The 18,578-nt window shown below is 37.8% G+C and overlaps 1 protein-coding gene across 2 annotated transcripts in view; it reads right to left on the bottom strand.

Moving 5' to 3' along the window:
* The window catches only part of UBQLN1 (ubiquilin 1), a 32,918-nt gene extending 16,317 nt beyond the window's left edge, over positions 1 to 16,601 (bottom strand). For both annotated transcript variants that reach the window (XR_011600082.1, XM_070938659.1), the window contains exons 1-4: positions 16,253 to 16,601; positions 6,728 to 6,879; positions 2,982 to 3,097; positions 1,189 to 1,451 (exon numbers count right to left, since the gene is read on the bottom strand). Coding sequence is in view for 1 of the 2 variants with exons in the window: in XM_070938659.1 (XP_070794760.1) it covers positions 1,189 to 1,451; positions 2,982 to 3,097; positions 6,728 to 6,879; positions 16,253 to 16,417 (696 nt within the window). In the remaining variant the exon portion in view is untranslated. The remainder of the gene's footprint in view (positions 1 to 1,188; positions 1,452 to 2,981; positions 3,098 to 6,727; positions 6,880 to 16,252) is intronic.
* Between the last annotated feature and the right edge of the window lie 1,977 nt (positions 16,602 to 18,578).

Consider the following 18,578-nt stretch of genomic DNA (forward strand, 5'->3'; position numbering starts at 1 on the left):
TACCTGAGAAACGTCTCGTTCAAATTACATCAACTCATCTGACCCACTCAGGCAGAGAAGGAATCCTGTTGATTAAGGAATTTTGATTGGTGGGGTCTAGGAAGACAACCATCTCTGCCATTGCCCCTGCCCTATGGAATATTTTGCCTCTAGAAATGAGGCAAGCCCCCACTCTTCTGACCTTCTGGAAATCATCAAGTTCTGGCTCTGCCAACCGGCACTGGGATCTAAGAATGGCATGCAAATTTGAGGGATTGTGGGTGATTTGAGGGCGCTCCTTCTGCGTTTTTAAAAATTTAACTTTATTTTTACCTATGTCTCTTTTCTATGCCTTCATGGCTTGTATTTGTAAATTGCCTAGGACCGTGATGGTGAATCTATGGCACGTTTGCCACAGGTGGCACGCAGAGCCCTTTCTACAGGCACGCCAGCCATCGCTCCAGCCCAGCTCCACCACACATGCGTGCGCACCTCCCGCCAGGTCTCTGCTGGGCATGCACGGGGACACATGTGAATATGTGGGGGACGTGTGTGCATGCACAGGGATGCTCGCATTGCATTTTGGGGGTTTGGGCACGCATGTGTGTATTTGGACGCTTGTGCGCATGCTTTGGGCACTCGGCATCAAAAAGGTTAACCATCACTGGCCTAGGGTCACTTAATTGAGATGAGTGCTGTATGAATTTGATAAATAGACTATATCTTTAAATATGTAAAAGATGTATAGTAAAAATGCAATGGCTATTCACAATATCAAGGGTTAACCAAATAGTCTTTGATTAGGTATGATAAGTGACTAAAATGTGCTCAATCTGAACATGCTTAAAATATAAACATTCTGTAATTAAGACTGTATTTTGAGATTCCAGGTTATCCACATAACCTCCCATCAAATCTTCTCCAATGGAAGAACTTGAAACAACTTTGAATGTTTGGTGTAAATGCAGATGATTGGCAATATTAAATTAGATTGACCAAAGGTATGAATCATTATAAACCAACTTTGAGTTCATCTGTATAAATATAAAGCAACAACAAAATGACTATATATAACTATCTAATTCATGATTAATAAATGAACCATACTCTCACTTATATTTTATGTGTTAATTATAAGATATTAATTTACTGTATATGGTGACAAAGTCATGATCTAATACCTATTATATGATCAAACTGTTAACTTACCTGTCGCATAATATCAGGGTTATTGAGCATATGACTGATTTCTGGATTTCTCTGTATCAGTTGCTGCATTTGAGGATTGGCCATAATTAATTGTCGCATTAGGTCTGGATTTGAAAGCATGCTTTGAACGAAGGGATTCTCCATAATCTGAACCATCATTTCTGGATTGGACATGAGCTGTCGCTGCATTTGACTTTGTAATTCTGAAAAGTTTGAGGTACTTAGACCTAGGCTACTCAGACTTGCAAGTCCTCCAAGACCACCTTCAAGAAACAACGAAAATATTAATTATTGTTTCAGGATTTATTTCTGTATCACTTTTTATTAATAAGGTGTTTGTTTAATTAAAGGAAGTTTCATGTTATAAAATTTCTTCTCATACTTTGGTTAGTATGCTTTGTTAGCTGTCCAATTTTCTTTTGTGCCATTTTTTGAGATAATTGTGTCCAATACTTTAGGAATACTGTCACTGTCATTTGTACTGAAGCATGTAAAGGAAAAGTCTGATGATAGTATGTGGTTCAGCAAGATTGCTGACATTGTTAAAAGTAGTTGTCTTTTAGGCTGAAAACCAGTTTGTGCCTATATGGTTCTCCCTCTTTTGCTCATAACAAAAAGGTAACATATTCCTTAAGGAATTGTTTCTTCTTCTCTTAACAAAAAATAATGATTTACTTTAAAAGTTAGAAAAGCCAAATTATATTCTTGTTTGCACAAGTAAGAGAAACCTGGTAGAATGGAGAACATTTACGTTTTTTTATTTAATGATTTATATAATGAGCCATCTCATAAAAATGCCAGATTCCCAATAACTGTGCTTGTTGGAAACCAACAGTGAAGGTTCCAAATGGTGATCACATGACCGTGTGACATTGCAACATCGTAATTGCAATCTGGTTACCAAGTGCCTGAATGACAATCATGTGACTGCATTGATGCTGCAACTGCCACAATGAGGACCTCTTGTAAGTTCCCCTTGTTCAGCGCTATTGTTACTTTGAATGGTCAGTGAATAATTCTTGGCCCTAATTTATTTAAATTCAGTTTTACATCCATACAGTACCCCTGTGTGTACAACCTGTGTAATGAGACACTTTGGACCAGTATTTCCAAATTTCACAAGAATTCCCAGTGCACATACACTTGTAAGATCAGTTACCATTTATATTATATTATATTAATACACACACACACATCGTATCGGAGTATAAGATGCACCTTTTTCCCGCCTAAAAGGGGGTGAAAATTTAGGTGAGTCTTATATACTGAATGTAGCCCCGCCCACCTACTGGCCCCCACCCTCTGGCATCTGCCTCCCAGCAGTTATCTCCTTGCAAGCAAACAGCAAGAAAAAAACAGCTTCTTTCAGCTTCAGCACAGCCTAATTAGCACAAGTTGATTGGATCGGCTTCCCGACTCTCAGCTGATTTGCGCAGGGCTCTGCTACTCGCTGAAAAGAGGTAAATTGCTGGAGCATTTTTTTTTCCTTATGCTAATGAAAGTAAAGCAGGCTGTTTGCTGTAACTAGGCAAAATTGCTCAGAGGCAGAGGGAGATTTCCTTTTGTTCTTTTCCTCACCAAAAAAGGTAGGTGCATCTTATACTCCGAAAAATATGGTATATATAAATGAACACTCATAAATATAGGAATACACACACACACACTCCTATACTCATGAGTGTTCATTTATTATAAATATGTAAAGTCAACAAGATATATCTGGCAATGGACAATACAAATCATACCAAATTAGGTCTTATTTAGAGATTATCCCTTCTTAGTAAGTGCCTTACCCAAACCAAATGGGCTGGTATTTGTTGGATTTGTAGAGGTACTATTGGTTGATGCTGTTGTGGTAGCAGTACTCCCTGAAGTACTTGTTTGCTGAGCTGCTGAATTATCATGTGATCTATAAAACATAAAAAAAAACATTTCTGCAATGAACAAATTTAGTCAAAAATGAGGAACAGAAAGGTGTTTGAAAGCAGCAGTTCAGTTTTTATTTATCATGCTAAACATGGTAAAAATATCTGATTAACTTTCTCTTATTCAAAGTAATAATGGTTGGATTTAAAGACTCTTGTAACATCATGCCAGTTCTCAACTGATGAGTCAGTAGAATCCAGACATTCCAATGCAAATAGGGTGCATTACAATTTACTTTTTTTTTCTAAGAAAAGGAGGAAAGTGAAGAGAGAAAAAGGGAAATTTGCACTGAGTGCACCATATGCACTGAGAATGGACTTTGCTATTTTCAATCAAGTTTAAATCTATTGTAAATTGAGTAAATTGATGAACATCACGTAACTATTTTGTAATAGTGTTCAGGTAGTCCTTAACTTGCAACTATTTGTTTGGGACCATTCAAAATTACGTTTATGAACTGTCACAAAAAGTTGAAAAAAAGTGACTTATAATTGATCTGCACACTTACAACTGTGGCAGCAGTTCCACGGTCTCAGGATATATGAAAATACAAACTCTTGGCAACCGGCATGTATTTATGAATGTTGCACCATCCCGGGGTCAGGTGATCATCATTTGTGACCTTCCCAGCTGAATTCTGATAAGCAAAGTCTATGGGGGAACCTAGATTCTTTTAATGATCATGTAATTCATTTAACTGCAGAGATTTGTTTAACAACCATGGCATAAAGGTTGTAAAATTTTGTGTGACCTAACCATCTTGCTTAATGGAAATTTAGATCTCATATGTGATCATAAGTCAAGGACTACCCGTACACTACTATATTTTTATAGTTTTGAATGGGATAATTTTGTGCAAGGAAATATGAAAAAACTATAAAAGACATATTCATCAAATTAGTCTTATTTGATCAGTACCATTGTGCATGCAGGACAAATGACCATAACTATGATCTGAAACGATTACAATGCATTCAGAAAGTATTCAGACTCCCTTCACTTTTGTCAATTTTGTTATGCTACAGCCTGATTCTAAGTTGTTGAAATTGATTTTTTTTCTCATTTATTTACACTTAATACCCCATAATGGCAAAGTGAAAACAGAATTTTAGAAATGTCTATAAATTTATTTTAAAAACCTGAAATATCACATTGGCATAAGTTTTCAGATCCTTTGCAACAATGTGAAATTTAGCTCTATGTCTCCCATTTATCTTGATCATTGCTGACATGTTTCTACCCCTTGATTGAAGTCTATCTGTAATAAATTAAATTGACTGGACATAATTTAGAAAGACGTACAACTCTCAATTGAAGGCCTCACAGTTGACAATGCATACCGTAGCAGAGCAAAAGCCATGAGGTCAAAGGAACCACCTGCAGAGCTCAGAGACAGGATTATTGTAAGGCACACATCTGGGGAAGGCTACAATAAAATTTCTGCTGCACTAAAGGTTCCTAAGAGCACAGTGGCCTCCATAATTCTCAAATGGAAGAAGTTTGGCACAACCAGGACTCTTCCAAGAGCTGGTTGCCCAGTCAAACTGAGCAACTGGGGGAGAAGGCCTTAGTAAGAGAAGTGACCAAGAGTCTGATGGTCACTCTGACTGAGCTCCAGAGATTCTGTGTGAAGATGGGACAGAGTTCCAAAAGGACAACCATCACTGCAGCCATCCATGATCTGGGCTTTCTGGCAGAGTGACTGGATAGAAGCCTCTCCTCAGTGCAAAACACATGAAAGCCCACTTGGAGTTTGCAAAAAAGCATCTGAAGGACTCTCAGACGGTGATGAGCAAGATTCTCTGGTCTGATGAAACTAAGATTGAACTGTTTGGTCTCAATTCTAAATGTTATATCTGGAGGAAACCAAGCACAGCTCATCACCTACCCAACACTATCCCAACAGTGAAGCATGGTGGTGGCAGCATCATGCTGTGGGGGTGTTTTTCAGCAGCCAGGACTGAGAGATTGGTCAGGCTTGAGGGAAAGCTGTCAATGAAAACCTGTTCCACAGCACTCAGGACCTCAGACTGGGCTGAAGACTCACGTCCCAACATGACAACGATCCTAAGCACACAGCCAAGACAACAGAGGAGTGGCTTAGGGACAACTCTGTGAATTTCCTAGAGTAGCCCAGCCAGAACCCTGACTTGAACCCTATTGAACATCTCTGGATGGACCTGAAAATGGCTGTCCACCAACGGTCATCATCCAACCTGGCTAAGCTTGAGACGATTTGTAAGGAAGAATGGCAGAAACCCAATCCAAGTATGCAAAGCTTGTCGCGTCATATCCAAAAAGACTCGAGGCTGTAATTGCTACCAAAAGTGCTTCAACCTAGTACTGAGGGAAGGGTCTGAATACTTATGCCAATATGGTATTTCATTTTTTAAAAAATAAATTTACAGACTTTTCTACAATTCTATTTTCACTGTGTCATTATGGGTTACAAAGTGTAGATTAATGAGAAAAAAAATGAATTTCAACAACTGTAGAATCAGGCTGCAGCATAACAAAATTGACAAAAGTGAAGGGGGCCTGAATACTTTCTGAATGCACTGTATGCCTACAGCAGGATAGTCAACTTAAGATGATCCATATAATGCTGAGCAGCACTTTTTAGCATTCCTAGAAAGCACTGCAAATTGTGAGAATAATGTTTTGAATTGTAGTTGTGCAGTATTTAGAGTGCCATACCTTCAGCATAATACACTGACAAAAAAGGGGGGAAATGAAAGCAAGAGCACTAAGACTGGGTCAACTGCTATTAAAGTTAAAGAAGCTGATGAGAAGATGATTAATATTTATCAGAGATATATAATCGGTTTCATAAATTGCCTGCAAAAAAAAATGTTCTGCTCAAAATTATACAGAAAATTTCACTTCCTTCAATACTATGTTGCCAAAGTATTTAGCATATCAATTAAAATACAACAAAAGACATGACATCATAACCTATTTTTTGTTCAAAGGATGTTTAAAATGGATATATATCACATCTATGTTGTTATAAGGAATTCAGATCAATTTGATGGGTTTGCATACTTTTCCAACAAACATATTACTGATCACAAATCAGTGTAACATTAGTATTCTCTTTGTTAATTTTTCTCTCTTCTCATTCTAAATTAATTAGTTATCTGTAACTTACTTAAAATATCCTTAAATCACTAGCACTGATGATGTTACCTACTTTGGGTAATTAAATGTCTGCAAGAAAACAACCACACTCAGAGAGCACCAAGGACCCCTCATACTTAAAACATTAATGCTGTTACAATATCTATTCAAATAATCAAACAGAAAGGATACAAACCTAATTAGTAGCTATTGTTTGATGAAAAAGGATATGAAATACTAGAACTGCCACAACATGATGCAAGATAATGAACAAATTGCTATAATTGTTCAGCTTGTTCAGAAACATATTCCAGAAGGATTTTTGCTCCTGGGGCTTATTATAGAAAGCAAGTGTACTTCAGAACTGACAGAATTCAGCACACTTCTTTCTATTTGGTTTTTATTAATTATTTTTAAAAAGCATCTGAAATAATATAAGAGTCATTAAGCTGAAATAAAACTATTAATCAGAGGTTTACACAAACAAGCCTACCTGTTTTGTGTCTTAATAACAAGGTGAACAGTAAGTCCATCATGAATTCCATGTTGGGTCAATGTATCTTGATCTTTTAAGATTTTTCCAGCAAATATCAACACAAGTTGGTCAGAGTGAGCCTTGAAGCGCTTGGAGATTTCTTCCTTAAACTAAAGAAAAGGGGAAATATAGTTTAGATTATGCATTAATTTGCTCAATTAACTTGTGAATTGGTGCCATTTTTAGTAAAACATTACCATACAATTATATCAATTGCAGAAATTTGGCCCATTCAGATGCCAAATATTTTATAAGATATATATATAGAAACCGTATACCGGTACCTACAATTAATACAACATTATGAAAACCACATAAACCATATTTGTAGAAAAGATACACTGGAGATATGGAAGGATATCTGAGTACTTAGAGAAGGCATGTCCAACCCATGGCCCATGGGCCACATGTGGCCCTGGACAGCTAGTAATGTGGCCTCTAATAAACTTTTAACATTATGTGATTTATCTCATCCCAATGGGATTGGCCCATCCCATCCATGCCAGCAAAGGAAGCATGCTGCAAGACCCATTGGCCAGGGTATTCAGGCTGGAGGGATCCAGAAGAGAAGCCTTCTCTGCCTTTACTCCTGCCTTTTTGAACATTTTGCCCCCAGAGTGAGGTTGGTTCCAACTCTTTTGACCTTCCACAAGAGCTTAAAGACTTGGCTCTGCCAGCTGGCTTGGGGATCCAATGGGGAAATTTCAGATTAATAACAAATCCCACCTCCCCCCGCTGCTCATCCGACTTCATCTTTTAGTTAGGGTTAAATATGTGTATTATTATAGAATTTTGTGTATAGGTTTTATAGTTTTATCCTTTTACTATTTTAAACTGCCAAAAGTTGCCCTATGGTAAGATGGGTGACCAATACATTTAATAAATTAAAAAAAAATTAACTATACTGTATATTTTATTTGCAGCCTAAGACAATTCTTCATTCGATGTGGCGCAGGCAAGCCAAAAGGCTGGATACTCATGTGTTAGAGCTTCATTCTGCAGACTTAAAAATAGTCAGGTCTACATATCACACTGAAGTGTGATTTGGTTTGATTCATGTGGTACATAAATTGAGCTATGGATAACACTGTGGTCAAGACAGAAAATTTTAAATGTAACTATTTATTGGTTTGAAATTTCACCTTCATTTAATTATAGTTCACCTTATTATTCAAAAAAAGCTAACATATAATTTATCAGCCATTAGTTTACTAGGAAAATGAGTTAGGGTACAAGGAAAGTCACAAGTCAACTGAGAATACAAAAGCATGGACATCTCTTCTTTCCCAACATCTTGCAAAGTCCTTCCAATTATACAAAAAATTCAGAAATTGCCAAATGTTCTGCCCATACAAAAGTTGCCAATCTAAATGAGAAAACATACCATATAAATGTGTTGTCTCAATTTAAGCAGCCCTTCAAAATGCCAAATTGTTCTTCAACTTTAAACATGATTAACCAAAATGTTGAAAGTATGTGTCCTCTTCAAAAGTTAGGAATTTAGAGCCAGTTTGGTATAATGAGTTAAGATCCCAGACTAGAAACCAGGAAACGTAGTGCTAGTCCTGCCTTAGGCATGTAAGCCAGCTGGGTGATTTTGGGCCAGTCATTCTCTTACTACCAGACTCATCTTACAGGGGTATTGTTGTGGGGGAAATAGGAGGAAGAAGGAGTATTAAGTATGTTCATTGGCTTGAGTTATTTATAACAAGTATAAAACCAGGATTTAAAATCTAAAATAAAAATTACCATTGAAAATTCAGATACTTGCCATTGCATGTGAATATGCATGTGCAGCCAAGATTATAATCAGCAGCAATCATGCTTAAGTGTTTTCCAAGTATGCGTGCTCTGATAATATTTGGTGGTCATTGAAACGGCTATGTCAAATACTGAAAATATAGTCCTCTGACACGCTAAGCAGAAGATTGGAGAGGATATGCTTTGAATAACTGCAGCAATTATAATATTCAAGAGTTCATGCATATTCCCTATAGAAATATTACTAAAATCTTATTCATTAAAGTCTATTCATTAAATTATTCATTAAAGATTGGCCTGAACAAAACAAGACTATCAATTAAAAAACAAAACTGGCACAATAATGGTAATGAAACATATATAAGTGCATGCTCACAACGCATTGGTTGATCTAAACTGCTGCCAACCAACATACACAAAAGGATCATTATCTTATTTTCCGTATCTTGCATCCCTCAAAATAAAGATAAAAATCCCAAAAGACCTACTGTGATGACCTGGGACAAGGCATGAAGGCCGGGCTGGCTTAAGAAGAAATTTGTAAATGTTTTAATTGGTTTGTGATTTTTAATTTTTGGGCCAAATTTATATATATTTTAATTGTTTTTAATATTTGTATTTCATGTTCTTAATTCTGGCTATATACCATCCTGAGTCCTCAGGGAGAAGGGCGGTATATAAATTGGAAATAAAATAAATAAAATAAATACAGCCAGCCGAGAGCTCAAACTCCCACATACGCGCGCACGCACGCACACACACAGCCTCTGGCTGCGCCTAGTCCAGCAAAACAAAGGAACAGAGAAATGAGTCCACGAACCAAGGAACAAACAATGAATCCATGAACCAAGAAACAACCAATGAGTCCACAAGGTACTGAGTCCATGAAGTAAGGAAAAAGCAAGCAGTCCTGCAAACTCCAAATGTCTGTACCAGCACACCAAACCCTACCAATTCAACATTTGTTCCTGACAAATGCCCCTCCCACAGCATGTCCTCAGTCCCCAGGTGCGCCTTGTGAAGAGGGGCGGGGAGCTCTTCTTCCGAGTCATTGGGTCGGCCTGCACTGTTCCCGCCTTCTCTCCACTCTCTGTGCTTGGGGATCAGGAGGAGCGGTCCTTGCTCATCGCCTGAGCTCCGTCGCTCCTCATGTCTACTGTTTGCCCTCTCTAGGTCATCCTGCCCCCGTTCCTCTCTAACAAGCTGTCCCAATCCTGAGGGGCCTTGGGCTGCCTCGGCCTGCTCCTCCCCATATTCTTCCGAAGCCAATGAAGCCACCCCCTCGATCTGTCCTCCTCTGCAGATTCAGGCTCCAATGGGGGCATGACATCTACCATTCATTAGTCAATGCCAATTTCCCCACAATAGCAATGACAAAGATGAAACCAAATGCTTCTCCAAAGCAGTTAACCCAACCAGTCCATAAAAAGAAAATCATAGGAAATATAAATGCTTGAGTAACGCAAGCCAAGTGAGTAAAAGCTTCATAGGGAAATTCTTGTGTGAACCAAATGAAAATGATGAACAACTAGCAACCTTCTCTAAGCTACAAATAATGTAGGTGATGAATACCTAATTTGAAAAATCAGCAAAGAAATGCTGGACTTGGCATTTTCCTAACAAAGAAACCAAAGCTGGGAGCCACCCAGAGTTGGCTGAAAGACAGGTGGCTATGTTTTAAAATAAAACAGAACTACTACGTATTAAGAGCCATGGTGGTGCAGTGGTTAGAATGCATACTGTAGGCTACTTCTGCTGGCTGCCAGCAGTTCGGCAGTTCAATTCTGAGCAGCTCACGGTTGACGCAGCCTTCCATCCTTCCGAGGTCAGTAAAATGAGGACCCAGATTGTTGGGGGCAATATGCTGACTCTGTAAACCACTTAGAGACGGCTGTAAAGCACTGTGAAGCGGTCTGTAAGTCTAAGTGCTATTGCTATTGGGCAATTATATGAAATTATCACAAATGTTAAAATAGTACACTGACTCAACATTGATAGTATGACAATAGATACAAAAAGATTTGGAAAAAAATGGGAATCATAACTTTAGTGCTATCCCAACAATATGACTATCTCATCAGGAAACACAAAAACTGCCTAGTGGCAGCAAAAATTCAGACAATAGTTGAAAGAAACTCTTGCATTAGCAACAGAGCTAGAGAGCTCTTAGAGAAGAGGAAGAAGGTCAAAGGAGAAAATACACTCAACAGGATTAAATTCTATAAGCAGAAATGCAAAGTGAAGCTAAAAGAAGACTATGAAAATGACTGAATTACAACTTGTGAAAACAAGGAAGAGGTGAGAAGCACCATTTAAAAATGCCAGAAGGAAATGTAACAGAAAGAGGGGCCTTCAAGAAGGATGATACCAGCACAACTGATCAATGAATATTTGAAAAATGCAAGCATTTTCATATTATGATCTTTACCTCAAAAATAGCCACGTCCAAACACTAACATTTATGTAAAAATTCAAAGTATCAAAAATCAAGCTAGATGAGGCTTTTCATACAATTTGACAGACAAAATCAGGTAAGGCCCGAGGGCCACACATTACCTTTGAAGTTTATAAAGCTAATAAAGCAACTGACCACATTCTTTAATGACTACCTAGACACAGGTGGCATCTCTGACCAATGGAAATCTTCAAAGACAGTTCTTATATATAAACTCCAAAGTTTGCTAATTATCATCCAACATAGCTTCTCATAAACTCTTAAGTTTATTCAAGTTATAATGATCAAAATATGAAAAAGTTAACCCTAGTTATGAAAAGAAACCAATTTTCACAAAGGATACTCAACCATGAACGACCCCCCTCACAATTAACCAGTTAATGGAACAAACAGGAAAAATCTGTGTCCTTATACTTTGTATTTGCTGACTGTCAAAAAGCATTTGACAGTATATAAATGTATGCAATCAGAAATGTACTTGTGAAATCAAGATATCAATAAGAACTACACCCAGCTAACAGAAGGTGGCTCAACTGACATCACTTTCTTTTACTGTCCATCAACATCCTATTACATCAAGTTATCCAACAAGTGACACAATCTCTCTGAATCTTTTCACAATGGCTCTTGCTGGAATTTTCAGATGGCTCAACTGGGCAGATAAAGGCAAGAAGCTCACCTACCTGCAGTTTTAGCTGATGATACTATAATCATTAGCCACAATGTCCAAGAGGCAAGCAGCAGCTAATTGAATTTAGCTGCTGCTTGGTAAATAGAGCAGTTGGCTTGGAAATCAACAGATAAAAGATTAAACACTTGCAAAATTTATTCCATGAAAAGAAACTAGAAGATGAGTTGACAAAGGATGTGAACTCCTACACCCCACATTGGCTGGGAATCAATGCCATGCACACAGTGAGTGAGTAGATTTTGTACCAAAGAACTATACCATGACTCAGCTTTAACCACATACACCAATCCTGTACCGTGTGGAAAACATCAAAGCAAGTGCAGATACTCCAACCCATGCTTATCCCAATAATGATCTACAGCATGTGACCTAAGAAAATCGGAAGTAGAGAAGCTTCAGGTTAACATAGTATATAATAAAAAAGTGAATATTTAAGATCTTGTTCAAAGACTGAATCCAAAATACAGAAATTTGTATCAATATTTAAGACATTGACGAAGTTGTTTGCTACCAGCTAATTGGCAACTCCAGCTGAAATCAATCTTGGATTTTTTCCTCACAGTAAATGATGTATTTCTAAAGAGCACATCTATGCAATGTGTGTATATGTGCATTGGGTATATGTCAAAAAAAACCCAAACAAACCCGTGTCAGGTCAAAAAAAACTATTCATTAAGTTAATAACTGATTAATACTCTAAATGAAGAAACTCATTTTGTAAAACTAAATGTATTTTTACAAACATATTCTCTTAAACACAAGTATACCTTTATAAAAATCCTCCTCTTCAGCAGAACTGAGAGAAATTGAAAGATACAAAGAAAACAAAAGAAAGAGGGGAAAACAATGGGAAGAGAAGAAAGAAAAACAAGGCAAAATTGAGGCAAAAGGAGATTAACTGTAGAAAGATTTAAGTTGTACCTGTATTGAACACACAAAATAAACTTATGCATGCTTAAAGTTCAGATATTTGCCTCCACCTGCTGCAAGCAGCTTCCCTTTTGATAGTGTCTCCCTCTATTTGGGGAACGCAAGATGAAATCCTTCACTGCAAATTATTATAGGGTTAGCAGAATTTTGATTCTTTTTTATGAATATAGTATTTAATCTAGTAACTATTTACTTAACAATATTCAGATGCACAAATTTCCATTTCTATTATTCAAATTTTAAAATACATTCTGTACACAAACAATAATTATATTCAAATTCCATGAAGTATTATAACACTTGACTATCCATAATCTTCAATGCAATCTAACACGAAAGTTTCAGACACTAGGAAAGAAAAAATATTTTAGCTTTTTTAGGTTAAATCAAATTTATAAATTTATAATAAATTAATCATCCAATGTTTAGATGTTCAGTATGTCAGCTTGTAACCCAAGCATTCTGCTAATATGGGATGATTCAGTGAGGTGGCACATTAGTTGTTCCTTTTTAAAACTTTGCCTAACTAGGTTTGAAAAGTTACATTAGTTCTCAAATGTGGAAGCATAATTAGATACGATAAATATATTTCTTAGTTTAATAACTAAATTTAATCTTCCTAGAATCAGAAAGATTGTACAAAAAACATGATTCAGAATTCTGATAATAGGTATGGTTGACAACATCCAGAAGCTTATTCCTCCCTGAACCAAACAGTAAGATATTATAGAAAGTCCTATTTTATTCAGAGCCATAATCTACTGTCTATTTAATATTGGTAAAAGAGAATTTTCCATTCCTATGACAGCTTAAGGTCTTTTTGATAAAGTAGTCAAACACTATGAATACTTCTTATTCCAGTTGACAGAATGTAATAAAAACTCATCTGTAGAACAGATTAAAAATGTGCTTATCTCTTCATAAACGGCATAAAATCTTAAAAATAATTTTAAAACACCCTTAGACATTGACATGCAGTTTTCTGAAGCATCATTTATTAATATCTTAAATGTCTTAAAATATTTTTCAGCCATATGTAAATGATATGATTGAAATATTATGCAGAAGTTATAATTTAAAAGGTATTGGCACCTAAGTATACAAGAATGTAAAAGAACAAATTCTGCTTTTGAAACATTTCTCCAAACTTATCTAACAAGATAATTTATTAAAGATTTCTCACAGGCATTCTGATCCCACATTTGATTCTTTTCTTGCTGTAACTTCTTATTGTATTCTGCAGATGAGTTTTTGTCCCACAGATATGACAGTAACTGTATATTGTAGCCATACAGCAAAATATATACAAGGAAGCAAGTCATTTAAATAAATCATGAAATTGGATGCTTCAATGCCAGTATGCCAGAGAAAAATAATCTATACAAATTGGTTTCTAACATCTGTAAAATTTATCATTAAAAAAAATAGTAAAATTATTACATTGGATGTAATATGCTTATGGCCAAAGTCTTCAGTTTTCAGACTAAACTTAGTTTCACTTTAATTAAATATGCTGTTTACAAACTCATACATCCCAAATATTTCAAATTAAAAATACTTTTAAAAACTAATATTTGTGAGCAGATTGTAAATTTCCTTTAAAAATAATGATTCCTCTAAAAGTCAAATAATAAGGCAATTTTGGGTCTGTTATAAAGAGTTTAATGTTGAGATAAAAGTGAAAGTCTTAACTTCTCTTTCAAAGCACAGTATGAACCAAAACTTTAACTCCAACCCATAGCCCATAGCTAGTAATGCAGCCCCACAAGATAGTAAACTTTTAATATTATGTGATTTATATACATTATATATTTTACATGTGTCCCAAGACAATTTCTCTTCACTCAATGTGGCCCAGGCAAGCCAAAAGGTTAAGACACCAGAATGCTAACCAATCTATTCTTAGAAATAATAAAACTAGAATGATAAAATAAAAAAAACACCTCAAATTTACTGGTACAATGGTACCAGTACCAGTAAATGGTACCAGTACCAGTATCAGTAAATGGTATTCAGTTTATTTAGCATGAATAAATTTCCCTTGTTTGGTAAATTTTTACTCTGTTGAATACTTGTTAAATTTTGTGTTTACAGAAATTTTAGATTTTGCCAATAATTTCTAAATTTGTCTTTATATTACAGTGATGTTTAGCTCACTGGTTTCCATCTCAAAATTGAAATTAGGCCTAATTCAAATTACAATACCGTATTGATTTTTTCTACAGGCCAGAGCATAAAGATAGTTGTGTTAACAGGTTGGCAGATAGTATGCTTAAGACATAATGTCACACGTATAGAAGTTTAAATATCTGCAATACATGGATTTTGAAATACAGGTAGTCCTCGATTTACAACCACAATTGAGGCGAAAGTTTATGTTGCTAAGTGAAACATTTGTTAAGTGAGTTTTGCCTCATTTTATGACATTTCTTGATATAGTTAAGTGGATCACTGCAGTTGTTAAGTTAGTAACATGGTTGTTAAGTGAATCTGGCTTCCCTGATGACTTATCAGGTCACAAAAGTTAATCACGTGAACCCCGGGACACTGCAATCATCCTAAATATGAGTCAGCTGACAAGCGTCTGAATTTTAATTACGCGACCACAGGGATGCTGCAACACTTGTGTGAAAAATGATTGTGATTTTTTTCAGTGCCGCCGTAAGTTTGAACGGTCACTAAATGAAATGTTGTAAGTCAAGGACTACTTGTATACAAGTGGTAGACCATACATCAAGAAGACCAGTACAGATAATGCACCACGTATCATTCTGTATCTACAATATGTATTGTGAGTTACTTCTATATCACGCATCTCTTCCAGAAAACATTCTTCTACAAAAGAAACTACATATCAATTACTGCAATCCTTCAACGTGTAAATATGTAAAGAAAACAAAACCCATGTTCCAAACCAACAGACTGTATAACCATCTACTTGTTAATGTATTGTAGAGCATAGGGGCTGAATCAGATCAAAGGCCTTTTAAGTCCACCATTTCCTTCCTACAGCTACAAGCACTCTCCCACTCATATGTCCACAGAGGCCTAAACCATCACCAGCAGCCATTTCAATAGAAGACACGGGGCTCATGTGAAGAAGTAGAAAACCAGCCTGTGTTTGAAACGACTCGATGCCTTCCATTGGTTTCCCATGCTAAACCCCAAGGCCTGCTAGCAGGTGAGGACTGTGCTCAAAACAGAAGTGCAGATTTCACACACGCACGCACGCACCCCTTTGTTTTTTTGGTCCTTTCTAGGCAAAACCGAGGTCCTTCCTCAGCATCTCCGGCCTCCAAGAACTAGATCCAATGGGTCAGCCTCCCCTTCTCTCAAGGGCTGGGATCTATCCAGGACACGCTGACTGGGAAGTGAAAGCCGCTTGAGCCACACTTCTCTCCGCAAACCCACCTGGGAAAAAAAACCGCTCCAACTTCCACTCTGGAGCCTAGTCCGCGTCCAATCCCTGTTCCAGGCCCGCGCCAACAGCTGGGCCAGTGACTGTGCAGAAGCGCCGCGCGCTCTCCCGGCCTTTGGGCGGCCTAGGCGCCGCCGGTAGGAGCCGGGTGGTCGGTGCTTCCCTCGCCGCCGAGCGGTGGTACCGGCCACGCCCCTCCCCCTGCCTAGGTCTGGCTCCCCGCCTCACCTGCCGGATGCTGCTTGTTTCTGGCACCGCGAACTCCTCCTTCTCTTTCGGGGTTTTCACGGTGACTTTAATGATCCGCGGCTCAGATGCTGAGGCAGACGCGGCCGGGACGGGGGAATCGGTGGGGCTCTGGGGCCCAGGAGGGTTCTCGCCGCTCTCAGACATGGCGCGCGCGGGGCGGGTGGACGAACGGCGGGGCGGCCTCCTGTGCTCGTTAGCCAAGCCGCGCAGCGAATGCTGGGTAAGGTCGACCCTCTCCTCTCTCCTCACCGCCTCGCGCGCGCGCGCACCCCACCACTATAAAGCTCTCCCACTCTCGGAGAGTTCAACGGAAACAGCCCGGCTCAATTGCGGCGCCTACTGATGACGTCATAGATCGGGGAAGTTACTAGAAAAGAGGAACTGACTTGGCCGGCGCATGAGAAATCTAATAGAGGGCTACGCGCATGCGTAGAATGAGACTAAGGTGGTGAGAGCGCGTGCGCATTGGGCCTTTATTTTTTACTGCGCAAACGCAGTTGAACCGAAAGGCCTAAGTTGGTATTGTTAGGTGAGCAGCTACTTTGACGTTGTCGGGAAGTACTTGCGCCGCTTGCTGACGTATTTTTTGACGACTCATGGATGGTTGTGGCGCAGTTTTTAGGCTGCTGTTTGCTTCGTGGAAAGCTTTGCATTTTAAAAACTAAGGGAGTGTTTCTTTAATACTCTCCCCAAGTGGTTCTGGGGGAGGAACTATTAAAGTTTCTAAAATCATTATTCATAATTATTTAAGAGCGCCCTTGAAACTTTTATTTGATTGAATATATATCGGCTCAGGAAGACGTCTGAAGGCGCAATTTGCTGAAATCGGAATCCACAATGAATTATAAAACCAACGAGAAATTGACGCTCCAAATACAGGGATTCTACTTTTCTACTCGCTTGTACGGTGGCCAAATCTAGCTAGGATCAAATAGAATGCAGAAGGGTCTGGGGAGAATAATAATAATAATATACTTCATTAAACATGAAACTCAGTCAACTGAACATTTAAAGATGTATCACAAATATTATTGACTGGCACTGATGGTTGATCCAGGCTGCTGTATCAACCAAGTATCTTCCTAAAATGTATCATGTTCTGAGTAGCAGTTTTTTGCAGTTCCGCTGGTGTTATTGCAGGAAGCTGTAATTTCTTGATGTATTTTGTAAAATTATTGGACATGGTGCCAAGTGCCCCAATGACAATGGGTATCACTGTCATGTTTCATCCATAATCACGTAGTTTCGATGGCCAGGTCGCAATATTTTGTTATTTTTTCTACTTTTTCTTCGACTCTGGCGTCTCCTGGTACAGCGATATCAATAAATATGATTATTTATTATTATTGTGACTGGCATGTTTATTCTACCTGAAGTGTTGATTCATTTCAAAGCGTATAATGCTTGCAGTTTACATCCCACAGTGGCAGAAAACATCTAGTACTATTGAATTTTGGCAATTCAACTTGAAAGTACTGAGGGGTAGTTTAAAAAAAAGGCAAGTTGGGGCCACAGAAATCTCATGGACTACATACTTCTCAGCTGTTAGCAAGATAGAAAACCACAATTACACATACTGAGTAAGTTGTGCAAATCTTCAAAGCAGCACTTCATTTGAACAAAGATTGATGGCCAATTTTATGTCACAACATTTCTATGAAATGCTGTGATAGCCTCTTCTAACTGATAGAGCAATTATGATGTTTCACTTGTCAAAGTGGGTTCTGGATACAACAGATGTGGATATAAAACCACATCTGTTGAAGCTGACTGACAGATCAGACCTATTGAAACTGCATGAAGATGGAACACCTTCAACTCTAAGAGGCACTTAAAGCAAAGAACCACATTAAGACAGATCAAGCTATTGTATGAACCCAGCCTGTGTAGTTCAGTTTAGAATCCAAAAAACTGGACAGAATAACGCATGATTAAAATACCTATTACCTATTACCATGCATTTAGCTAGTACTCATTTAATACACTTGAGAATCAGTCTTAAAGGTAGCATAACATAGCCAAGATCAAAATCACCTTTACATTGTAAAAACTGTTTTTTCCACTGGTAAACCTAAAAGTGCTTTTCTAAAAGGCAACTGGACTTTCTTGGTATTTTGCCTTAAAAGTGTTTTGTTTATAATCCAAGAACACCTTAGACAACGATGACCTGGATGACAGACTCCCCATTGACATTTCTCTGGTAACGGAAGAATTCCACTTTGCTTCGTATGAGATTATGAGAACTAAAACCGAATTATCATTGTCTATCTAATTCTTTCATGAACTATGCCTAAAGAGCAGACAG

Source organism: Pituophis catenifer, unplaced genomic scaffold (genome assembly GCF_029215685.1).
Source record: "Pituophis catenifer annectens isolate HBS135680 unplaced genomic scaffold, rPitCat1.0.hap2 SCAF_2, whole genome shotgun sequence".
Taxonomy (NCBI): domain Eukaryota; kingdom Metazoa; phylum Chordata; class Lepidosauria; order Squamata; family Colubridae; genus Pituophis; species Pituophis catenifer.